Source organism: Somniosus microcephalus, chromosome 11 (assembly GCF_052327205.1).
Source record: "Somniosus microcephalus isolate GS21.2 chromosome 11, FLI_Smic_1.0, whole genome shotgun sequence".
Lineage (NCBI taxonomy): Eukaryota > Metazoa > Chordata > Chondrichthyes > Squaliformes > Somniosidae > Somniosus > Somniosus microcephalus.
The window spans coordinates 52,060,068-52,086,100 of record NC_140997.1 but is presented as its reverse complement, the minus strand read 5'-3'; the positions used below and the strand labels follow the sequence as shown (position 1 = coordinate 52,086,100).

The 26,033-nt window shown below is 42.1% G+C and overlaps 3 protein-coding genes across 9 annotated transcripts in view; 1 reads left to right on the top strand and 2 right to left on the bottom strand.

Moving 5' to 3' along the window:
* The window catches only part of clec16a (C-type lectin domain containing 16A), a 316,644-nt gene extending 308,576 nt beyond the window's left edge, over positions 1 to 8,068 (bottom strand). Inside the window, exon 1 of the mRNA XM_086000646.1 lies at positions 7,548 to 8,068. Coding sequence (XP_085856772.1) covers positions 7,548 to 7,627 — 80 coding nt within the window. The 5' untranslated portion in view covers positions 7,628 to 8,068. The remainder of the gene's footprint in view (positions 1 to 7,547) is intronic.
* A 220-nt stretch (positions 8,069 to 8,288) lies between these two features.
* dexi (Dexi homolog (mouse)) lies at positions 8,289 to 17,855 on the top strand. The gene is made up of 2 exons (XM_086000642.1): positions 8,289 to 9,138; positions 17,377 to 17,855. The coding sequence occupies exon 1, from the start codon at positions 8,556 to 8,558 to the stop codon at positions 8,823 to 8,825; it is 270 nt and encodes an 89-aa protein (XP_085856768.1). The 5' UTR covers positions 8,289 to 8,555; the 3' UTR covers positions 8,826 to 9,138; positions 17,377 to 17,855.
* Positions 17,856 to 23,313: 5,458 nt separating this feature from the next.
* Positions 23,314 to 26,033, bottom strand: part of ciita (class II, major histocompatibility complex, transactivator) — an 89,867-nt gene continuing 87,147 nt past the window's right edge. For all 7 annotated transcript variants that reach the window (XM_086000635.1, XM_086000636.1, XM_086000637.1 and 4 more), the window contains one exon: positions 23,314 to 25,089. The gene's annotated coding sequence lies outside the window, so the exon portion shown is untranslated. The remainder of the gene's footprint in view (positions 25,090 to 26,033) is intronic.

Below are 26,033 nucleotides of genomic sequence, written 5' to 3'. Positions count from 1 at the left end.
GGTTACAAGCCTGGAAGGGGTTACAGAGATGGGGAGGGGCAAGGGTGTGAAGGACTTTAAACAAAAGGATGACAATTTTAAATTGGAGGTGTTGGCTGACCAAGAGCCATTGTAGGTCTGCGAGGATAGGGTGATGGGAAAGCAGGAGTTGATACGGGATAGCATATGGCAGCAGGGTTTTAGAAGAGCTGAAGTTTACAGAGGATGGGCCAGCCAGGGGAGCACAAGTTGACAGCAGCATGGATTAGGATTTCACCAGCAGATGGGCTGAGCTTGGGGGTGGAGGCAGGCGATGTTAAGGAGGTAGAAGTAGGCAGAAGTGATGAAGATATGAAGTAAGAAGTTCAGTTTAGGATTGGATGGCCAGGGAGAGCGATGGAATCAGTGGCAAGGGTACGAAGTTGATGGCAGGGGCCGTAGACACTGGCTTAGGTTATTCCAAAGTTTAACTGGAGAAAATTGCAGCTCATCTGAGACAGGATGTCAGACAAGCAGTCTGACAGTGGAAGGGTCAGATAGGTGGAGGAGAGGTAGAGCTGGGCGTCATCAGCCTATATTTGGAAGCTGACACCCATGTCTGTAGATGATGTCACCAAGAGACAGCATATAGAGGAGGAACAGGGGGGTTCCAAGGATAAATTCTTCAGTTAATGTTGTGGGGGCAGGAAGAAAAGTCACTGCTGGCTACAAAGTTATTTGCATCCTAACCAAGTTTTCTAAAGTGGTAGGTAAAAAGTAGTTAAAACTTCTCTTAGGCCCTGTATCTTTCAGCATCAGGAAGATAAGTTTTTTTTTTAACGCTGTTACTCGTACGATAGATTGCTTCAATAAATTTGCTGGACTGCAGCAGTGGGCAAACCACTGCTGTATTTAGGTTATATTTCGATCACAGTAAATATCAGAAATGGCCATCCAAGTCCTAGACGACAACTACAACTACTTGCATTTATATAGCACCTTTAATGCAAGACTAGTACAAAATAGGAATTTGAAGCCCATTATTCAAACTAGAGAGACACAGGCAGACTCCGGTAATGCATAGTATTTGAAAACAGTGGAGAGTAGGGCTAGTTTTTTTAATTCCACTATATTTTCACAGCTGTCTTCTGCTGATTGAGTGTGTGGCTTATTGCTTTAACACAGAATTAACACAGTAGAAATTAGATTTTATTTCTTAAGAACTCTGCACATGCAAATAGCTGAAGTGCCACTTCCACTATCAGTGAAACTGGAAGTAATCTTCTGCCACATGCTTTTCACTTGAATAAAGGTCTAAAAAAAAAATCTTTGTCGAACATCTGCTTTCAAAGTACAGTACTGCACTGAAAAGTCAACCACTCGCCAAACATTTTTTCAGTTTGTTTTTTCCCCACTTCGCATTATGGCAGGCGTTTAAAATCAGAGCTGCTCCCTCCCATCAATATAAATCAGAAAATGCCGTTTTCTTTCACAATGGAATGTAGAATATAAACAACTGTTTGGCCATTTCCAGAGTTAATATTATATTGAAAATGCAAAATTTGTTTAGATTACACTTTTCATATTAGTTGAGCAATTAAACTAGACAGTAAAATGCATTTATGCTCTGAATCACCAAATATGCATAGCCCTGTAACAGTTCTAAACTTACTAGTTCACTGGCAAATCAATTTTTCAGTAAGTTTTTATTAGCAAAAAATTATTGGGAATTGTGTGGTGGGTTCATTCATTGAGAATCAGTTTCAGAGTACACACATTTTTTTTTAACCAAAAATCTCTTGGTAAGACAGAGATGCTCATCCACTTAGTCTGGGGTTGATTTAAAGCCAGCACCTAAAGGTGAAGAGGTCAGTGGCCTAACCCACAGCACAACCAAATTTGCTCTCACTTCTACTTCCAAAACAAAATGTTTTACTGCATTGGCAACCCTGTTTTTGAGTCTCTACGAGCCAATGACTTGTGTTGGATACTACCCCAGTTGGTTCTTGCTGAAAATTGAGAATCTCATCAGTAGATTCAAAGTCACCAAATCACTCATCTGTGATTAGACTTGATTGAAATGGATCTATAAATCTAAAAATAGATCACAGATTAACTAACAGTTATGATGTTACAGTATCTCATATCCCTACAGAGACTAGGGGCTACGAAAGGCAAAATGGAGAATAAAATATGTAACTACCATAAAACAAAAATGGGGACTTGCACACATTCCTTCACAGAAAAAGTCAGGGCTACAAGGAAAATGTAAGATGAGCATATCGGAAACAATGACAACTTGCTATATATAATATAGACACACACACCAGTTCCTGATGAACGTTGTAAACAATAAGGTTTGAATGGCAAAGCCATAAAGCAGGTTGCACACCTATCTTCTCTGGCGAAGATCATTGTCCAAGAGGAAATATACAGAGGTTTCACATTATTAGAAGAAATTTGGTGTTACAAATTCTCAGAAACCTGAAGATATAAATTAAAACCAAAGATTATTATGGATATTATTCCTTCTATTCTTTGCTTTTGTATCAGTAAAGATCTGACACACGCGCCTCATTAGATCAACAGAAGACTAGTCAGAGCCCCGAGTGTGATGAGCCCCTAGTGTGATAAGTTTACAATATAAGCAAAAAATCACTCCTGATTTAATTCCTCAGCATTCATCCGATAAGTTTTACCTGTAGAAATACTTCTCATGCTTTGGGAAATGCTTCAAGATGTCCAGAGAACATAAAACGCACTATAAATGCAGGTTCTATCGCTAGTAATATATTTTCAATTTTAAAAAAATATATCAATTGTTTTAAAATGTCAGTACCATTATTGATATTATACATAGACACACACAGTTAAAAACTACATTGAAAATAGGTTATAGTGCAGAATGTGTCCTGAGACTTTTAAAAACTTTGTTACACAGAAACATAGAAGATAGGAGCAGGAGTAGGCTATTCGGCCCCTCGAGCCTGCTCCGCCATTTAATGAGATCATGGTTGATCATCCAAATTCAGTACCCTGTCCCTGCCTTCTCCCCATATCCCTTGATCCCTTTAGCCTTAAGAAATATATCCAACTCCTTCTTGAATATATTTAATCAATTGGCCTCAACTGTCTTCTGTGGTAGAGAATTCCACAGGTTCACCATTCTCTGGGTGAAGAAATTCCTCCTCATCTCTGTCTTAAATGGCTTACCCCTTATCCTTAGACTGTGACCCCTGGTTCTGGACTCCCCGACCATCAGGCACATCCTTCCTACATCTAGGCTGTCTCGTCCTGTTAGAATTTTATAAGTTTCAATGAGAACCCCGCTCATTCTTCTAAACTCGAGCGAATATAAGCCTAATCGACCCAATCTCTCTTCATATGTCATTCCTGCCATCCCAGTTATCAGTCTGGTGAATCTTCGCTGCACTCCCTCCATGGCAAGAACATCCTTCCTCAGATAAGGCGACCAAAACTGCACACAATACTCAGGGTGTGGTCTCACCAAGGCCCTGTACAACTGCAGCAAGACATCGTTGCTCCTGTACTCGAATCCTCTCGCAATGAAGGCCAGCATACCATTTGCCTTCTTAACCACCTGCTGCACCTGCATGCTTACCTTCAGCGACTGATGCACAAGGGCACCCAGGTCTCGTTGCACTTCCCCTTTTCCCCAATCTATTGCCGTTCGGATAATAATCTGCCTTCCTGTTTTTGCCACCAAAATGGATAACCTCGCATTTATCCACATTATACTGCATCTGCCATAATCGTACTGGAGTTTCTCTGCATCCCCCCCTCACAGCACACACGCCCACCCAGCTTTGTGTCATCTGCAAACTTGGAGATATTACATCTAGTTCCCTCGTCTAGATCATTAATATATATTGTGAATAACTGGGGTCCCAGCACCGATCCCTGCAGTACCCCACTAGTCACTGCCTTCCACTCGGAAAAAGACCCGTTTATTCCAACTCTTTGCTTCCTGTCTGCCAACCAGTTTTCTACCCAAGTCAGTACCTTACCCCCAATCCCATGTGCTTTAACTTTGCACGCTAGTCTCTTATGCGGGACTTTAATCGAAAGCCTTCTGAAAGTCCAAATACACCACATCCACTGGTTCTCCCTTATCTAGTCTACCAGTTACATCCTCAAAAAATTCCAGTAGATTATTCAAGCATGATTTACCTTTTGTAAATCCATGTTGACTTTGTCCGATCCGGTCACTGCTTTCCAAGTGCTCTGCTATTACATCTTTTATAATGGACTCTAGCATTTTCCCCACTACCAATGTCAGGCTTAGTGGGGTTACATTAGGTACCCTCCAATCCATGGGAACTGTTCAGTCTATAGAATTTTGGAAGAGGACCAGCAATGCATCTGCTATTTCTAGGGCCACTTCCTTAAGTACCCTAGGATGTAGATCATCAGGCCCTGGAGATTTATCAGCCTTCAATCCCGTCAATTTCCCTAACACCATTTCCCTACAAATACTGATTTCATTCAGTTCCTCCCTCTCATTAGGCCCTATGTTCCCCGACATCTCTGGGAGTTTATTTGTGTCCTCCTTTGTGAAGGCAGAACCAAAGTATGTATTTAATTGGTCTGCCATGTCTTTGTTCCCATTATAAATTCCCCTGATTCTGACTGCAAGGGACCTACGCTTGACTTTACCAATCTTTTTCTCTTCACATATCTATAGAAGCTTTTACAGTCAGTTTTTATGTTCCCTGCAAGCTTACTCACATATTCTTTTTTCCCCCCTCTTAATTAATCCCTTTGTCCTCCTTTGCTGAATCCTAAACTGCTCCCAATCCTCAGTTTTGCTGCCATTTCTGGCCAATTTATATGTCCTCTCCTTGGATCTTATGCTATCCCTAATTTCCCTTGTTAGCCACAGTTGAGTCACCATTTTTGTTTTATTTTTATGCCAAACAGGGATGAACAAATTCTGTAGTTCATCCATGCGATCTTTGAATGTTTGCCATTGTCTATCCGCCGTCAACCCTTTAAGTAACGTTCCCCAATCCATCCTAGCCAACTCGTGCCTCATTCCATCATAGTTTCCTTTATTTCAATTCAGGACCCTAGTCTCTGAGTCAATTATTTCACTCTCCATCTTAATGAAGAATTCTATCATATTATGATCGCTCCTCCCCAAGGGGCCTCGCACAACATTGTTAATTATTCCTTTCTCATTACATAATACCCAGTCTACGATGGCCTGATCTCTAGTTGGTTCCTCGACATATTGGTCCAGGAAACCATCCCGTATACTCTCTAGGAATTCCTCCTCCACAGTATTGTTACTAATTTGGTTAGCCCAATCTATATGTAGATTAAAGTCACCCATGATAACTGCTGTGCCCTTATTGCACGCATCTCTAATTTCCCGTTTAATGGCATCCCCAATCTCAGCATTACTGTTTGGGGGTCTGTATACAACTCCCACTAACGTTTTCTGCCCCTTGGTATTTCTCAGCTCTACCCATACAGATTCCACATCATCAGAGCTAATATCCTTCCTTACTATTGTGTTAATTGCCTCTTTAACCAGCAATGCTACCCCACCTCCTATTCCTTTTTTCCTGTCCTTCCTGAATATTGAATACCCCCGGATGTTGAATTCCCAGCCTTGGTCACCCTGGAGCCATGTCTCCGTAATTCCAATTACATCATATCCGTTTACATCTATTTGCGCAGCTAATTCATCCACCTTATTACAAATGCTCCTCGCATTAAGACACAAAGCCTTCAGGGTTGTTTTTTTAACACTCTTAGAATTATTATTTACTGTAGCCCTGTTTGATTTACACCCTTGATTTCTCTGACTTCCACTTTTGCTTTTCTCCTGCCTGTCTTGTTTCTATCCTTGCTTCCCTTTCCTCTGTCTCCCTGCACAGGTTCCCAATCCCTGCCATTTTAGTTTAAACCCTCCCCAACAGCACTAGCAAACACTCACCCTAGGACATCGGTCCCGCCCAGGTGCAAACCGTCCAGTTTGTACTGGTCCCACCTCCCCCAGAACCGGTTCAAATGTCCCAGGAATTTGAATCCCTCCCCCTTGCACCATTCCTCTAGCCACGTATTCAGCTGAAATATCCTTCTATTTCTACTCTGACTAGCACGTGGCACTGGTATCAATCCTGAGATTACTACCTTTGAGGTCCAATTTTTTAATTTACCTCCTAACTCCCTATATTCAGCTTTTAGGACCTTATCCTATATTTTACCAATATCGTTGGTACCTATATGCACCACAACAACTGGTTGTTCACCCTCCCCCTCCAGAATGCCCTGCAGCCGCCCCGAGACATCCTTAACCCTTGCACCAGGGAGACAACATACCATCCTGGAGTCTCGTTTGCGGCCGCAGAAACAATAGAATCCCCTATCACTATAGTTCTCCCAGTCTTTTTCCTCCCGTCCTGTGCAGCAGAACCACCCATGGTGCCAGGAAGTTGGCTACTGCTGCCTTCCCCCGATAAGGCATCTCCCTCAACAAATCCAAAGTGGTATATCTGTTTGAGAGGAGGATGGCCACAGGGGACCCCTGCACTACCTGCCTGCGTCTACTACTCTGCCTGGTGGTCACCCATTCCCTTCCTGCCTGTGCAGCCTTTACCTGGGGTGTGACCAACTCCCTAAATGTGCAGATCAGGAGGCTTGGAAAGCTTATTTAGCAAAAAAAAGCAAAATAAAATCAACTTTGGAGATCATGTGCTGCATAAAACCTATCGTTAAGTATATTAAGAGAATATAGGGCTCAAGCTGGTTTTTACTCATCAATCTATGGCAAAAGACAAGACCACATTCATCAATGCACTAATAATCAAAGTGTTCCATTACAAAAACACTTCGGTCCTTATTAGGATCATAGAATCCTCGAAATTTACAGCACGGAAGGAGGCCATTCAGCCCATCGTGTCCGCACCAGTAGACAAAGAGCTATCCAGCCTAATCCCACCTGCTAGCTCTTGGCCTGTAGTCTTGTAGGCCACGGCACCTCAAGTGCACATCCAAGTTATTTTTGAGTGTGGTGAGAGTTTCTGCATCTACCACCCTTTCAGGCAGTGAGTTCCAGACCCCCACCACCCTCTGGGTGAAAAAATGTCCCCTCAAATCCCCTCTAAACCTCCTACCATTTACTTTAAATCTATGCCCCCTGGTTGTTGACCCCTCTGCCAAAGGAAACAGTTCCTTCCTATCCACTCTATCTGGGCCCCTCATAATTTTATACACCTCAATTTTTTATCCTCCCCATCTTCCAGAACAGGTCCGTAATCGCGTTTCCAAAAACTTTTATGCAGCAAATCAATTAAATAAAACATGTTGCCTTAGTGCACTTATGGCTGCTTCATAAGCGACGGGGAAAGAATGCTTTACGCTAAATATGGAATTAAAAACTGATGTAGATGCGCCACTTGGACTGCAAGTAGAAACGTTATTGAAATATTAAAACACAATTAGCAGGTCCCTGTCGTAAAAGGCCTAGCCCGAAGGCCTGGTCCATCCCGGATATGCTACTCTACGCTGTCAATAACTGAGCTTCAGGGTTTCTCTGGCCACAATTTTCACACACTCACTTCAGATGCTCCAACGAATGAATGTTTCGAGGGGACTTCGCAGAGCTCCCACCGACCCAGCTTCTCGAACGGCTGAACATCACTTCTAAACACTTCTTTCGCACATACTATTGGGATACATTAAAATATGCCAGTGACATTCAAACCTATCACTAACATACTGGCGGACTCGGCAACAGACGCATCAACGCTCTGCGGGCGAGGCGCTCTGGGAGTTTGAGTACGTTTTCTCGGTCACGCGAACGCAAAGCAGCGGAAGAGCGACGGAAGGGAAACTACAACTCCCAGAGTCCTTTGCGATCGTCTTGCTTTGCTTTTTTTAAAAAAAAGCAAGTCTGGGTTTTACCGTCACTTGACGTTTACGGGCAGAACGCTATCGACAAAACAAAAATTGTTCCCATGCGAGTGAGGTTTTTAAAAGGCATGTTTAAGTTCCACAGCTGTGGTGATGATGACGTCTTGCGCACGCGACGGTCCTGCAAAGCGGTGGCAAAACATCTCGGCGCAAGACAAGCTGTCTTGCTCGCCAAAGGGGGGGGCGGGGCAGGACAATAGCTATGTCGTCATGTGATTGACGTCAGGATCAGCCATTCAGCAAAGGCCCGGGGTGGGGGGGGACGCCAGCGGCACTGCGCCAGGGGTGTTGAGGGGGGAGTTTACACTGCGATTGTTTGGAGCTCAAAGCCTTGGCTGGCGGAGAGGGAGGGCCCGGGGGCGAGGGGCGGAGGGGAAGCCAATGAGAAGCCAAAAAGAGGCGCGCACGGGGGGAGGGGCGGAACGGAGAGATGCGGGGCCCAGCGCCGCGATCGGGTTAGGTGGAGAGGAGAGCGGTGGGGCGAACGGCGTCGGAAAGTGAAGGCCTAACTCACTCCCCCACCATCACCACCCACCCCTCCTAGAATACAAGAAATACAAAAACAAGCAAATGTCAGCGCGGCTGCCGGACGTGCCAGCCAAGTTCGCGACTGCCGCAGTTTTGAGCTGCCACCCGCTGCCACCTTGAAGCTTATGACCGCCTCCGTTTATGCTGACCTCGATTCGGTGGAGTCTCTCCTCGATGAGCTGCCCTATATGTTTTACGTGGGATTGTTTTTTGTGAACGTGCTGATCCTCTACTATGCCTTCCTAATGGAGTACATCCTCCTCAATGTGGGAATCGTCTTCCTCCCGGACGACTTCGACCAGGCTCTCGTCGACCTCGGGGTCTTGTCGGACCCGGCGTCGGTTGCCTACGACACCGATGCCGAGCTGGATGTTTTCGATGGTTACTTTGACTAAAAGCAATAAAAAAAAACCCAGACACACACTTTATGAAATCAATATTTTTTTCAACAACAACTACAAAAAAGAAATGGGCTGCAGGATATAGATCCTAATTACAGACCTGGTTTTGCAAGCAAAGCACTTGGTTGCTGAAGTAGAGGATAGTTATCTGTTAAAACGTTTCTGTGGCCAGGGTGCTTTAGCTGCCCTTCCTTAACGTGCCAAGATTGCAAATAATAATATGGATTATGTATTCCAGAGCATTTATCTGTTTATAACGATGGTTACCATTGCAAAACAGAACTGCCTCTCCAGGATTAACTAAACAGTAGGTATTTGCTCAAGATATCTGTTCACTTACTTCCCAAGAGGTTTAAAATACACTGAATGCATCGCAGATAAATATTCATAATTGTGATCCACAGTCGCTTTATAAATTTCCATTAAGCACTTTATGTAATTTATTTAAGAAAGTTGTGAGTGATATTCGTGTTTACATTGCCACTAATCTATGCACTGTTCTGACAAAGTTTGACTTAAGCCTGATGGAATAACCCTAAATGCATAAACGTATTTGTAAAGCTGGTCGTAAATCACAGTATCTTTTCACTTTTATCTGAAGAATTCGTTGTTCTTTGTAGAAGTTAATCTTGAGCAAAATGAGGTGATCTTGAAAGGAGCCAGATAAAATTAGAATGTGCATTTAGTCTTGCCGAGGTGACTAAAAAATAATAGGGCCAGAATTTGCAGTGGGTAATAACGGCAAACTAACAGCGTTCGCCGTTATTACCCCTTTAAAACTGACCGCAATCTCGATGTAACGCATGCGCATCTAAACGCGGAAATCCTTAAGTTGAGGTCAGTCATTCACTGTTCTGGCATTGGCTGCTTGCCCACCCGGGCAATCAGTGAAACCATGAAACTGATGAAAATTTGGGCTTTTCCGTGGTAATATTGCTGTTAAATACCCCATTAAATGTCTTGTTAGATTAGGTGTAACTGGGGTTTTAACAGTGTATTGACTGCTAAACAAACGTTATGGCCTTAAAACTAATTTTAATTTTGTGGAGTGCCAAATTTCTCCATTATGATAAAAATTACAATTTTTAAGAAACTTAGTTTGTTCATGATATTTCAGTTTCTACCTTATCCCCATGTGAGAGCCCCAATCTTTGTTTTGCTCTCTGTAACATTTTTAAAAAGTCAGGATAAAAGCAGGCTCTCCTTTACTGCTTCCCTGTCTGTGAGAAATCTGCAACGTGATTGGATGCTTAAACAACTTGTTGACGTCACAGCAGATCGCACTAGGGATTCCCCACTATAGAGCGCTGAAATCACTTGCACGTTGAAAAAGGAAAACTTCTCGCCACGTGGGCAGCTTTCTTTGGGGCCAACAGCGAAAGCCTTTGCTTCGCCGCTGACCACAATGTCCGGGCCATCATTTTTGATGATTAGTTTGCCATCTGACTAACTCAACCAATCCTGATTGCTTCCAAATCAATAGTGACAAATGTGATGGTGAATCAGTTTTGCCTGGGAAATAGAGTCAGGCTGCAAGTGTGTTGCACTAAGCAGCTGCAATGTCCCCAGCCTGTCCACATTTTAAATAGCAGCCCTGGTAAAGGTCGCAGGAGGCATACTACAGATTAAACTAGTTTTTAAAGTTATTTACTTTGGGTGGTAGAATGAGCAGTAAGCACCTTAACTGTCAACAAGGCATACCAGTCTTTTTAAAGATGACTGCAATCATTTCTTCCTCTCGGTATTTTATCAGTATGAGTCACAAATAGCCCAAAGAATAAAAATTGTTAATACTGTCCATAAATAACTACAGACCAGCGTCAGATTTCTCAAGAACTGTTGTACTGGGCTAAATTTTCAGGCTTGTTCTGACATTATATATTTTTATGAAAGTCATATTATTTAAATGTACAAATTACAAAAAGAACGTGATGAAGTTGCAAGTGTCTCACTGGAAATAAAGTTACTGAATGGAATGATGGGGTGTTTCACCCCTCTGTTTCCCAGAAATTCTAGCCCCACTCTGCCTGTTGGTTTTGTTGTGCAAACTAAACAGAACAGCAGGTTCATTAGTTCAGTGAGATAGCTTTCTGAGCCACAAAGCTATTAAATGTAGCAAAACACCTCATTTAATCTGATTTTTTCTGATGTTAGTTCTGCTGTGTGGTAGCTGATGCAGCAGGTTGCCTGGAATCTCTGCTTCCATCATGGATGATGTAGCCATCATTGCAGTTGTGGAGTGTATACTGTAAGTGGGAGAAAGTTCACCTGCCAATGAAAGCCTTACAGGACCTTGGTTCTCTTGTGCAAAATTATCTTTTCTTAATTGCTTAACAGTGCTCCAGATAGATTCAGATCTAAAATGCAACTGCAAAACTTTTCTGTATCTACTGTAGCAAAAAATATTCCCCATAAGGTTTAATTTCACTGTTCATGTTGATAATGGTGCTTTAAAGCTGGAAAAGTCTGCCTGTTAAATCCCTAATTCTTCCAAATTTTCCTGTTTAGAATTAAGTTAATTCAAATATTGAGCTGAAAGAATAGGGTGCTTTAAGAAATGAAAATCTGCAAAAAGTGCAGCACTTCCAGTACTGTATTCTACAACTAACAGCTAAAGCAGCAATCTATTGACCCAGAAGTTACTGGCATAGTAGGATGCCCAAAGGCTGGGTAAATTGTTGAACACTCAACGTCACTTTGGCATCGAGGGGACAACTGTTTTTAGACTCTCTGATAACATTTCTCAAGTGTATGTTTATTCAGCTATACAATAGGGCTCTGTTTACTGTGGAGAAAAGAATAATAGGAAATCTTTTCTCTTAATTTTCCACAAGTATCAATAGATAATGCGGTGAGTGATGTCAGTAAACAGCAGAAGATTATTACAATAGCAAAACTCGCAAGCTTCATCAACTCTTGGACACCAATGCCCCTCCGGAACCTTCTTCCCCGTCACTTTCCTCTGATCCCATCCCTTCTTCCAATCTCACCCCCTGCCATGTTTTCACTATCCCCTCTGACCTTCCCCTCTCTGACCCCGAACGATCAGTCCTCAGCAAATGCCTGAGCTTCACCCCTTATCAATGAATTTCGAACTCGGCACGATGCTGAGCTCTTTTTCCATCGCCTTAGTCTCCGTGCCCACTTCTTTGGCCAGGAGTCTTTCCCCCGCACAGCTGACCCTTTCTCCCGCTTTCAGAATTCTCGTTCTACCTGGACCCCTCCCTCTGGCCTCTTACCCTCTCTAGATCTTTTCATTGCTAACTGCCGATGTGACATCGGCCGTCTCAATTTCTCTGCTCCCCTCTCTCACTCCAACTTACCTCCCTCTGAACTTGCAGCACTCCATTCTCTCCGATCCAACCCTAACATTATTAAACCTGCTGATAAGGGTGGTGCTGTTGTTGTTTGGCAAACCGACCTCTACCGTGCGGAAGCCGAACGCCAACTCTCCGATACCTCCTCCTACCTCCGCCTTGACCATGACCCCACTAGCAAACATCAGGCCATTGTATCCAAGACCGTCACTGACCTCCTCTCCTCTGGAGATCTTCCCTCCATGGCCGCCAACCTCATAGTCCCCCAACACCACACAGCCCGCTTCTACCTTCTTCCCAAGATCCACAAACCGGACTGCCCTGGTAGACCCATCGTTTTAGCCTGTTCTTGCCCCACAGAACTTATCTCTTCCTATCTCGACTATTTTTTCTCCCCTTGTCCAGTCTCTTCCCACCTACATTCACGACTCTTCCGACGCCCTCCGTCTCTTTAACAGTTTCCAGTTTCCTGACCCCAACCCTCTCCTTTTCACTATGGACGTCCAATCCCTCTACACCTCCACCCCCCACCAGGACAGCCTGAGGGCGCTCCGTTTCTTCCTTGAACAGAGGCCCAACCAGTCCCCATCCACCACCACCCTCCTCCGCCTGGCTGAACTTGTTCTCACACTGAACAACTTCTCCTCTGACTCCACTCACTTCCTCCAAATTAAAGGTGTTGCTATGGGAACCTGCATGGGCCCTAGCTATGCCTGCCTGTTCATGGGACATGTGGTCCCCTCCCTCACCTCTTTTTCTGGTACATCGATGACTGTATTGGCACTGTTTCCTGCTCTCGCCCTGAACTAGATAAGTTCATTCACTTTGCCTCCAATTTCCACCCTTCCCTCACCTTCACATGGTCCATCTCCGACTCTTCCCTTCCCTTCCTTGACTTCTCCGTCTCCATTTCTGGCGATCGGCTTTCGACAAACATCCACTACAAGCCCACTGACTCCCACAGCTACCTGGACTACACTTCCTCCCACCCCGCTTCCTGTAAGGACTCTATTCCATTCACCCAGTTTCTCCGTCTCCGCCGCGTCTGTTCTGATGATGCCACCTTCCATACCAGTGCTTCCGACATGTCTTCCTTTTTCCTCAACCAAGGATTCCTCTCTACGGTGGTTGACACGGCTCTTGACTGTGTCCGTTCCATTTCCCGCACGACTGCTCTCACCCCTTCCCCTCCCTCCCAGAACCACGATAGGGTTCCCCTTGTCCTTATCTTTCACCCCACCAGCCTCCACATTCAACGGATCATCCTCCGCCATTTCCGCCACCTCTAACGTGATCCCCACCACCAAACACATCTTCCCCTCACCTCCCCTTTCAGCATTCCGAAGGGACCGCTCCCTCTACGACACCCTGGTCCACTCCTCAATCACCCCTAACAGCCCTTCTCCTTCGCCTGGCACCTTCCTGTGCAAGCACAGGAGATGCAACACATGCCCTTTTACCTCCTCCCCACTGTCCAGGGCCCCAAACACCCCTTCCAGGTGAAACATAGAAGATAGGAGCAGGAGTAGGCCATTCGGCCCCTCGAGCCTGCTCCGCCATTCAATGCGATCATGGCTGATCATCCAAATTCAGTACCCTGTCCCTGCTTTCTCCCCATATCCCTTGATCCCTTTAGCCTTAAGAAATATATCTAACTCCTTCTTGAATATATTTAATGAATTGGCCTCTACTGCCTTCTGTGGTAGAGAATTCCACAGGTTCACCACTCTCTGGGTGAAGACATTCCTCCTCATTTCTGTCCTAAATGGCTTACCCATTATCCTTCGACTGTGACCCCTTGTTCTGGACTCCCTGACCATCGGGAACATCCTTCCTGCATCTAGTCTGTCCAGTCCTGTCAGAATTTTATAAGAAACAGCGATTTACTTGTACTTCTTGCAATTTAATGTACTGCGTTCGCTGCTCACGATGCGATCTCCTCTACATTGGGGAGACCAAACGCAGATTGGGCAACCGCTTTGCGGAACACCTCAGTTCAGTCCGTAAGGGTGACCCTGAGCTTCCGGTCGCCTGTCACTTTAATTCTCCGTTTCACTCCCACTCTGATCTCTCTGTCCTCGGCCTATTACATTGTTCCAATGAAGCTCAACATAAGCTTGAGGAACAGCACCTCGTCTTTCGATTAGGCACTTTACAGCCTCCCGGGCTCAACATCGAGTTCAACAATTTCAGACAATAACCCCTGCCCCCATTTTTCATGCTGTATTATTTTTCGATTCCCATTTACAACATTTTATCTTTCCTGCCTCTTACATAAGCACAGTACGTTCTTTCAATTCCTTCCTCCCCTCCTAACCCCCCCCCCCTCACCGTCTCTGCACCTGCTTAATATGTTACATCTCCAGCTTTTTCCAGTTCTGATGAAGGGTCCCAGACCTGAAACGTTAACTCTGTTTCTCTCTCCACGGATGCTGCCTGGCCTGCTGAGTATTTCCAGCATTGTCTGTTGTTATAACAAGATTATTGTTCTTGCCCATTGATGGTACCTGCTACGCATTTATACTGTTTCCTGAAAATGATTGCCCACTGAAGTCACTCTGTGAAGAATGCCTACTGATGCCTAGTAATAAATGATAGTGAAAGCTTTTCTCTCACTTGACTGCTTTACATCCAGTCACATCTAATTTTCAGTCCAGCCATGTAATTATTTCAAGAGCTGAAAGGACAACCGGTTATACATTGAGAGCTATATCATAGTTCGACATGTTGTGATCAAGAGATGGTTGCATTTTAATTAAGGATGCAATATTTGCTGTTCTTTGTTCTGAAAGATCTTAGCCAGCTGCTGAAAGTTTTTGTAAATTGATGATACAAAGCGTGTAGAAATGGACACAGTTGCCATAGCATGCAATTTTTGTATTAAAATTGAATTCTTATTTTGACAACCTCATGCTTGCAATACATTCTTGTTCCCAGGTGCCATAGTGTGAGAGGAGACGAGTTTCTCTCCAATACCCACCCTGAAAATTCAGTCTTGAGTGGGTGGGTCATCGTAAGCTGCCTTTCCTTCGACCCAAATGGTGGGCTCAAGAGTGATATAGTAGTGGCCTAGTGTGTTTAATTATAGATAGATCAGCATCATAGAAAACACCCGATCCTCATAGTAAACGAGGGACTACGAGCTTCCGAGTGGCCTAGATTTTTCTATTCCTACCTGGTCTTTTTTAAAGTCTGTGTTTGCTCCCGTTTGATTTTCCTTGTTGTTTCCACTCGTTGCTGACCAAACTATCGAGCAAGCTATCAGCCTGCCTTGTCTGCTCTTTCCCCCCCACTCCTTTTCAAATTTCATTATCCTTGCTATTTGTGCTCAGTTCTCACCTGGTTTTCTTGTGACTTGCCCCCCAGTCCCCAATATTACAAACAAATTGCTGTTTGTTGTGTGTATTTTATGAAAGCGATAAATGAAAATCAATCATTAACAAATTAAAACTGACTGGTGAAGTGGTGCAACCCACACCCACACACACAGCTCTGGAGTCTCATCTGTACTGTTTGGAGGCAATGAGCAGAGGCCTAGTTCGCCACAAAAAAATGGAAAATGACGTCTTCACCCAGCTCCTAGGGGCTTGTTTCAAACTTGTGGAGGTGTGCTCTTTGTCAGTATAGTGATGTCACAAGGAAGGATTAAACAAATATGTTTAAAAAAGCGTGAGTCTTCGCCTTAATAATTTAGAAAGAAAAACACATTTTTCCCCGTGTACATATCCTCTGTCCTCGCCTTGGCTAGTCACCAGGAAACAGCCAGTAGCTCCCATTCATTTTTCCCTTCTACCTAATGTGGCTCAGACTGGGAGCTGAGCAGAGTGCCCGAGCAAGCCTGCATCCTCTTACTTACTCTGCCATTATGCATTAGTACACCAACATAGATCTCTAGCCTGCTTTCTCTCGAAATTTGTCTCATGATGGGGGAAAGTAGAAATAGAATCAATTCATCTTCATGTTGTCACGTTGCTCAGTAGAACTTTTTTTGCTTCAGACCATTTCAGTTTCTCGTCCGACCCCCATCTGGCATGACAATCAACTTGCAGCAAACACAAATTGACAACTGAGCCTGAAGTAGCATTATTGTACAAGTCGGTAGCCCATTGCCTGAAGTGGTGCTTTCTAAAACAGGTGCAAAATACAAATAACTGGGGAACAGGCGGTAATGTACATGAGCCAAAGGTACACTTAATTTTTATGTAATGAAATGATCACAATCAAAGCGGTGGTGGAGGGGGACCAGCTCAGAGTAATTTTGTAGCCAATGTTTTCCATTCAGCAAGCAGCTATTAACTGCTGTGGAGAGCTCACTAGCAGCCTTGTCATCTGGTAATGTTCCATTGCTTGCTATTACATAGGAGTTACAACACAGTAATCGTCCATAAGTACCAATAGAGAACAGTTAGATAATTAATCCTTGTAAAAACAGGTTTGCATTGGTGATTAAAAAGAGGAACTGTGCGTTAGTAACGACTTTGCACTTTAAGGTATTTTCTCTCCTTGCCCTTTTTTTGGGCATCCAGCTGTCATACTTCTGGCTGAAGACAAGTTACTCCCTGCCTCCACCATTGGCGCAGTGAAACTGGCCACTATCAGGTGCACTAGAGAGACCTGGATTGATTTTTCCTTCAGTTCCTTTATTCTCATAGGGAACTAACGGGACGCTGCTTGGCACCTTCTCACACGACTATGATGGAAATCAAATAAGTCTGCAAAAAAGCTTTAAATTAAACAGAGCACCTTGGTTTCCATGAAAGTACAAAGCAAAAGGAAACATGGTATGATCTGGTGGTGAAGGACAATGTCTGATCTCTCCAAAATTGTAAGTTTAAAAAGTACTATTGGGTAAATGGAAAACTTCTATTTTGATTCTGGTTTTTACTGATGAGATATTTGGAGTACATGTATTTAATAGTCTGGGGGTTTGCTGAACAAACTCTCTTTTGTGCAGTTGCAAACCTGTTACTGTGACTGTTGATGGAGCTGCATACCCTAAAGATCTAATTTGCAAAATTTACAAAAACACTCATTCTGCCTCTGTCAAGTAAAATTGACACTAGAAGAAATTGACTGTGGCCTTTTGGTCCTCCACTATCAAGGTAAAGGGGACTAAGAGGAAGTTTTCTGGGGGAAGGGAAGAACAATTCAGGATTGGAAGTGATGTAACAAATACCTGTAAATTAATCTCCCCAACCTTTTTTTCCCTTCTCTGTGCCATGCAACAGGATAGAAGAACTGGTACTTGGAGACGTTCTGCCTCAGGAGAGTCACTTTGAATCACATAATGGAAGAAAAGACCAGAAAGGGCTTTGATTGCCATGTGAATTGGATAGTAATAATAACCGATAGCAATACAGTGCAAGAGTTCTGTGTGGGATATGCATTTGATGGGAAAAGAAATAGTAATATTTGTACTTTTTGCACCTACGTATCTGTAGCATAAACACTGAACTAACTGTTGTCTTATATACACTCCAATAATCTGGCTTTTAATGCAAATGATGTACACGGGTTGAATGTTACTGAGCTTAGCATGCAACACAGCAAGGATTTGCATTATTCATATTCAGTCATGCATTTCTTGTGGATGGAATTGTAGATTCATTTATCAGTGGTTTATTTTAAAGAATCACATTAGCTGATCCTGTTCTGTTATGTAATGTTAATATAATTTACTCAATTAAAAGTTACATTTTTTGTTACAGCCTTTCTAGTGAATGATGTATAGTTTTACAATTATATTGATCTATTATATTAAATATGGTATGTGGGGTATGCATTTCATTGCAAACTCATTGAATTACTTACAGTACCTGTTACACCTGTATATTTTCAGTGTCACACTTCCCGTCACTGCCTGTGTCACATATAATGGCTGATATTTTATGAGAGTATATCACTAGCACAATCTGGCCACTTAATTTTTTTCTGAACTTTTTTCCTCAGTAACTGAAATTTCTATTATCCAAAAAAAGATTTTAAACAAAATTTAACAAAAATAAAAATACAAATTTCATAACATGATTGCATTATGTTCTGCCTTTTAATGACTAATTTCTCAGGGTGCATCTGTATTCAGTCATCTGGACTGATGGAATATTCTTATTGAGCTTCGAGCAGTTTCTGCTCAAGCTTTTCAAAATTATTTGAAGGAAAGCTAAAAGACAAATTTCACATGAACAAAGAAAAGACACTACTATTTAAACCTTTGTTGCAGCTTTTGTTTTGTGTTCTATAGTTAGGAAGTTCATTAAGATTAGAAAGAGAGCATTTTTCCTCATTGTAATGAAGTTCATTTTTTTTAAAGTTGAATTTTGAAACAGCCTCGGATTATCTCATCTGTTAGATTGACAGCCAGAAAATGTAAACATTCTAATTAACAAATGGAAGAGGGTGCCCTTAGTTTTTTCAAATAAGAAGCAAATGAGCTGAATTTTGAAAGCTCGAATTACCACCTGTGTTTTATTGGCAGAGTGTTTACATTTTCTGAAAGCTGTGAGCGAGACACACTGACACAGATTTACATCCAGAAATCAACTACAAATCACTGAATTCAGTATGTAGACAGATCCCTTAGACGGTCACAAACCAGAGTTGCTGGAAATGGGCATTTCCCACCCACTCCCCAGCACGATCAATGTCGTCAGACGCATGCCAAGCTCTGCCCCTCCCTCACTGCTGACGGACATAAGTTATCCACTAGTAAACAAAACTTGACGTTCAACCCACTGTTTTAGCAAACGTTAGATCTGCCAAACTCCAGGTTCCTGCTCAACCGTGATGCTTAATCAAAGGACTCAAATCCGCCCCGCTGCAATACTGTCAAACTCCAGGACAATCCCCCAGTGCTACCAACGCCCAGGTCTGCCCCCATTGATACCAAAGCAATGGCCAAGTGAAGCTTCTCAGGAGGAAGTTGGTTGTGCGGAAAAGGCGGGGCTTATCTTTGCTTTCCCGGATGATCCTGGAATAGTGAGTGGCTTTAGCAGAGGAACGTGAGACTCACCGGGTACAGCAAGATCTGGTGATCGATAACCAAGCCAGTAATGTGGCAAATATGCTCCATAAGAAATAGGAGCAGGAATAGGCCACTTGGCCCCTCGAGCCTGCTCCGCCATTCAATAAGATGGCTGATCTTGGGCTCAAAGCCACTTCCCCACCCGCTCCCCATAACCCTTCACTCCCTTATCTTGCAAAAATTTGTCTATCTCCACCTTAAATGTATTTAATGACCCAGCCTCCACAGCTCTCTGGGGCAGAGAATTCCACAGATTTACGACCCTCAGAAGAAATTCCTCATCTCAGTTCAAAACTGTGCCCCCGAGTTCTAGATTTCCCCACGAGGGGAAACATCCTCTCTGCATCTACCTTGTCGAGCCCCCTCAGTATCTTATATGTTTCAGTAAGATCACCTCTCATTCTTCTAAATTCCAATGAGTATAGGCCCAGCCTGCTCAACCTTTCCTCATAAGTCAACCCCCCCTCATCACTGGAATTAACCTAGTGAATCGTCTCTGAACTGCCTCATGTCTGTGCAGCTTGGACTACTCCAAAAGGTGAAAATGGAGACTCTGATCTGTCACTAAGTTTTCTGCAGCATAAAGTAATATAAGAATTTTGCCAGCACCAATTAACACATTGACACTAATAAGTCCTGATGTTCAACTTAGAACAATGGCATGCAGTCCTAAGTGAAGACCAAGAATAATAAACCATAAGAAAAGATTAAACAAATTTGTATGTTTATCAAATATTTCTGCAACAGTAGAGATGACTGTGTGTTACTAAAAAGTTCTACTTAAATAAACAGGTTTAAATTTAGGGCGTTTGTTCAGAATCCCGCTTAAAACTTAACCGATGGAAAAGGCCATCCATAATTTCCCATTTTTATATTAACCCTTTTTCTACTGGTTAATAAAAAAAAATCATCTCTTGTGTCCACATCTACAATATAATACAATCTTTTGAATTGCTTTCCGTTTGCTATAAATGTGACATTTGGCATATTGAAATTAATGGGTAACACTAATAATTCTCCAATCCGTTGAAATCGATTGGTAATGTTATAACAGCAACAATAACATCTGCTATTCTTTCTTCCCCCAGAGGAGATGCTATTACCTCTTTAAAAAAAATTACAGAAACACTCGTTATTCTTGCTTGCCCCAAAGGAGGGGCTGTAACCTCTGTCTGTTACAATAAATACATCTAAAAGACATACCAATTGCTCCAACTAACCATGAGCGATGGCATGGGAGGTTTACAACAACTTGCATTTATATAGTGCCGTTAACATACAAAACCATCCCAAGGCACTTCACAGTGGTGTAAGGGGAAAAAATGAACACCTTGCCAAAGGAGGAGAGATTAAGAGGGTGATCAAAACCTGAGTCAAAGAAGTGAAATTTAAGGAACATCTTATAGGAAGCGAGAGAGGTGGAGAGGTTTTCTGAAGGAATTCCAGAGATTAGGACCTAGATGGCTGAGCACACTGCCGCCAGTGGTGGGGCAAGTGGCGGGGGCATGCACATAATGGCAGACTCGGAAGGTGAGGGGTGGGGGGGATCGTCGGCTGCAGGGTGAGAGGAGGTTACAGAGATCAGGAGGGGTGAGGTCACAGAGGGATTTAAATGCAAGTACTAAATAAAACAAGTCAATAAAAGTATAACTGTTCTAACCATTCAGAATGCATTATAAAATATATATATATATATATATAAACAATGGTAACATTCACTCGTCACATCTAGCAGTCACAAAAAAATCCCCCTTAACACAATTGCACCAGGCTGCCTATGTACTTCTGAGTGAAATTGCACAGTAATTTCTCCATGAACTCACCTCCTTTGGGAACTTAATTTAATTCAAATCCCTTAACTGTTAGAGCAACCCAAGACTTTGATCCCTCTGTCTAGGCAGATTCAAACTTATTGATAAAAATAAGTACGTTTTTAAAGTGAATTTGCTAAGGAGTGTGTGAACTTTTTTTAAATAAAAGAACTAAACCAAAGTTATTTAAATACAGATCTTCACCAATCAGTCCAACATTCCTACGATAGCAAAATACTGCAGATGCTGGAAATCTGAAAAAACAACAGAAAATACTGGAAAAACTCAGCAGGCCAGGCAACATCCTGTCTTTATCATTTTCATTTGTATTTTGGGTGAATTTCTGTGCTCATGAAGAGGGCGAGTGATTACACAATGGGAAATGGGCCAGTTTTCAGCTAGGTTAGGTACAGCAGGAGTTGGGTTTAGAGTAAAATTTCCTCTACTCTGCCATAGCAAAGGTCCTTAACCTCAACCTTAGTGGAACACTCTGCTGCACCAGTATGACTTTTAATTTTCCATATCAGTCATCCTAGCGGGCTCTCAGAATAAGGTTACCAAACTGAGACTGGCCAAAAATCATTTCACAGGATTCTTACAACTAGTAGAGTGAAGACTCTCATCTCATTAGTTTGTTCTGATTCTAATCCTAGCTCCGAGAGGTGAAAGGTCCAGGTGCAAAGCCACTGCACCAGCCCATTGTCTTCAACTTTAGCTGTTAATAAGTAGTTTTTAAAAAAGTTATTGGATTAAAAATAAATAAACAAAATGTTAAACAGAAAATTAAAGACAGGTGGAGTTGCTTCTGATGGCCTCCTACACTGAGTCAAATAAAAGTAGTTCATAAGTCATTAGAATAGGCCAGAACACACAACCACCCATCTTTTTCACTATAGTCATGCCTTTTTGTTGCTAAGTATTTCTGTTTCAGTTTGAATAGATTGCAACTGCCATGATTTTTTTTTAGCTTACCGCCATCATTATGGTTGCTTGGTTTTGGCACATGAGGCATGTGTTCCATTAAAGTCTCCTATATAAAATCAGCCCTTTTAGGAAATCTCAAAATAAAATAATCAAAAATGTCATATTTCACAATGAGCAAATTTATCCACTGAATTGTCTTGTGTCTTTTAATGCATTCATTGAAATGTTTTGCTTGAAGGTCTCAGCCTCTTTCAGAAGCTTGGGCTTGGATTGGATCATTCTGCCCAGAGTGGAGACACTGGGCTGGATGCTGATTGAGCAGTTTGAATATGTGCAGCATACCTCATTTCCCAGGATGCATCAGTACCATTTAGTCAATTGTATTGAAAAGTATTTTTCTTTAGCTTCTAGCAATTTTTGCCAAGTAATTCTTCAAAATTACTTGAAAAAGGCCAGAGAGCAAATTTCAAAAGTTTTATCCAGGTAAAGTTATACTGAAGGGGTCATTTCAACATAACCCGCCTGATAGTGTAAAGATCGGAATCGGCCGCCCGGTTTACACCCGATCCAATTTTACTTTCCATCGGACGGGGTGGAAAATGGGTGGCTGATTTCATCCCATAAGTTTTCAACCAGGCTTAGGTTAAAGTTCCTACCTGAGTATTTTTTTTTAAAACCAGGGAGGCTGTGCGTATGTCTGCATGCACACAAACAAGAAAAAAATATAAATGTAATAGGCACCTTTTGTTTTGTGTTCTATAAACCTCAAAGTATCTTAAGCTGAGGGGGAGAGCGAGAGGGAGAGGGACCCGAATGAGAGATAATGGGGTTAATTTCCACCTTCATCGCCTGGTCGGAAATATGGCAGAGCGGATCGCCTGCCCATTGTAGAACCCATCCAATTTTTCTCTCAATATGTTTCTCTTCAAGATAATGTGCAATGTTTACTTTTCAAAAATAAATACCAGTTGAATTCTGAAGTCAACTAATTATTTCATCTGTTTTTACAGGTAATTGCTTACCTGTGAGCCCGAGATTCTAATCGCTAATACCAATGAGAGTGAAAGTCACTGAGTGATCTCATTCTAATTTGATTTCTTTAAAAAAAAATACTAAGTTGAATCTTTGAAAACAAACCAAACCTCTGCGGGAAGCAGAAAGGAAGCAGGTTTGAGGCAGCTCTGATCTCTTGCCAACCACCTGTCACTCATCTAATCCAGAATCCTTCAGCCACCCCCCCTCACTCCTACCCTGCTCTTCCTCAGCAAAGTTCTGTTTTTTGGGACTGATCACAGCTTCATTGATCACATTGTCAAGGCAACAGGAACACCAACAGAAAAATAATAAATTACATCTCATTAAAGCTGATTTTTTTTTAAATGTATTTAAAACAGCAGCAAAGTTTAAAATGATGGTTTAGTGCAATGTTTTAATTTTAACAGCAAAACTGGAAATTGACTTTTTTTTTTAAGTAAAAGCTTAAACATACTTACTGTTTGTTTATTCTTCTGACACAGCATCAATTCTGTACAATACATGTTTCTACTTTACATATTGGCAAATTATACAAACTGGTACTGAGATTTTACACATATACATTATTCTATATATTGGAAAAGGAACTCATTTCTGTACAATAATTAATAAATGTTATTCTCAAACATTATAAAAATGTATTAAAACAAATTGTTTGCTTTCATGCCTTTCTGGAATATTTACATATGAAAGAAAAACATGCATAATTTAAAATCTGGAAAGGTGTTGAATTATTAACTAGTTAAGGAGGAAGTGTCTTAATGATGTTATTGCCTACACTGCCATCAAAATGGTGCCTTGCAACAGAGCAGAAAGCTGCTTATTCGTCTCCTCCCCCTAGTAAATTCCCACTTCTCATTGTGCCCTCTATCGGTTAGGCAGGCTACTTCCTCATGGGTAGAGGGAGAAGAGGGTAAAATTGGAGGAAGGGCTTTCCATCAGGCTACTCTTGTACACTTCATAGTGACAGGGCAATGTTGAAAGCGTAGGTTAATCATATACCCTCTTAGCTGGAAATTGTGCACAGGGTAGGAAATCTGGAGAGGGTAAAATAAATGACTATACTAGCTAACAAATAAAGCTGAAGAGCATCCCCACCAGTCGAAACTTGGTCCTTCTGCAGATTGGTATTGACAACTATTAAAATACATCATCTTCAAAATACATTTCTGAAATTAATACTCTGTTGGTTATTTATTTATTGAATGTGACTTAAATTTGTTTTAATTAAAACAGCAGTGTTGCATGACGAGATATTCAGCAAATCAGCTGCCTTCTTGTTTATATTCCAGCCAAAGAATGCACGTTAATGCAGTCCTTTCAGTGCAGTTAAACAGCAGCAGCAGCAAACTACCAACATTATAATAAAGTAACCAAGTGCAGTAGAAAATTCACAGTGCAAATCTTACTCAATGATTCAATTTGTTTTCCACATATGTCAGGTATGGCTGCCGGTAAAGAATATGCTCAACACAGTTAATTATTTTATTCATGTCTGTGTATGGACCAACAGAACTGGCGTATTGCACCACTCCCAGTGAGAGATGGTATAGGTTGGACTGTGCTGCTCTTTCCAAGCACCATCCTGACAATGAGTGAAAATAACAGCACACTTATAAACCTTGACCTATTGGTATAAAGGCCACTGCCAAGTAAGGGAGACAAATCTAATATGGATTTATATAGAACGTACAGCACAGAAACAGGCCATTCGGCCCAACAGGTCCATGTTGGTGTTTATGCTCCACACGAGCCCCCTCCCACCTTACTTCATCTCACCCTATCAGCATACCCTCCTATTCCTTTCTCCCTCATGTACTTATCTAGCCTCCCCTTAAATGCATCTATGCTATTCGCCTCAACTACTCCTTGTACTAACAATTCCACATTCTAACCATTTTCTGGGTAAAGAAGTTCCTCCTGAATTCCTTATTTTGATATACATGGTGTAATTGTCATTGATATTCCTGGTGTTTCACGGCGATAAAAGCAATCGGAGAATAAGATGTTTGACGATGATGATGCCGCCACTGGTACCACTGTACACCAATGTAGAAGTTTGTGGGTTATCAATTCAGTCTGAAGAAATGTGAAGAGTAAAGATTTTCCCTACAAAATCCCGCTGCTGATTTGTGCTTTCTTGTAAAATACTGTAAGTAAAAAAAAACACTAATTAGCTGTGTTTCATTTCCAGCAAAAATATCTCAACTCATTGGAAAGAAAGAGAGAAAAGGAAGGAAAGAAGGACTGTGTAGGTTAGCACACTTTTGTTTTGCTTCGGAGATCAGGCTTCAAAACCTGCCCGGACTTCTCGTCTCTCTGCCAGCTGTAAAGGTTCGAAGTTGAATGGGTTTGAGTACTCTTAACCCAGTTCCATCTGAGTGCATGCCCACTGCACAAAGCTGCCTGTAGGTTGGCGCTAACTGGCACTCAATTGTCAATCCCGGTCAGAAAGGGCATAGATTGCTGCCGTGGGAAATGGAAATGTTACACTGATGTTGCAAGTAATGTGCGTCTGAAATTGGGGTTAATGCACCTTATTGGGAGAGTGTCTAGAACCATTACTTTACATAAAACACATATATACTTGACCTGGATATTGGCAATGGATATAGTGCCAAAGTGTAAAATGTCTCATGTCCAGTACTGACCTTGATGAGCATAAAGTTTACCAAAAAGAAAAAAAAAAGACACATAGGGGATGTTTCTTCTCTGATACCAGGATGTTGTATAGTGATAATCGTCTTTTTTTTAACCAGTCAAAGAGGAATATTTTGCAACAGCATTTGTAGAACAATATAATCCCACAAGTAGCCACTGATAGTCCATTGCAGTGTCAGAATGTAATAAATTGTACACAAGTGGAATATATTTGGAGCAGCATAAAGACCAGGCTATTGAAATATATATTTTCCTAACAAAGATCGATTTTTTGTTTCTATTAGTTCTGCACCCCATTCCTGTGATGTATTTCTGCAGAGCTCAATAGCTCCAGCTGTAGGAGAATACTGAGCTTTAAGCTCAACGAGTTGCAAGTTTAAACCTTGGTCTCAATTGGAACTAGTTCAGTCACTAAATGGGACTTTATGCATCA

Excerpts from the sequence above, each read along its gene's own strand:
- dexi (XM_086000642.1), top strand. The coding sequence starts at position 8,556 with ATGACCGCCTCCGTTTATGCTGACCTCGATTCGGTGGAGTCTCTCCTC.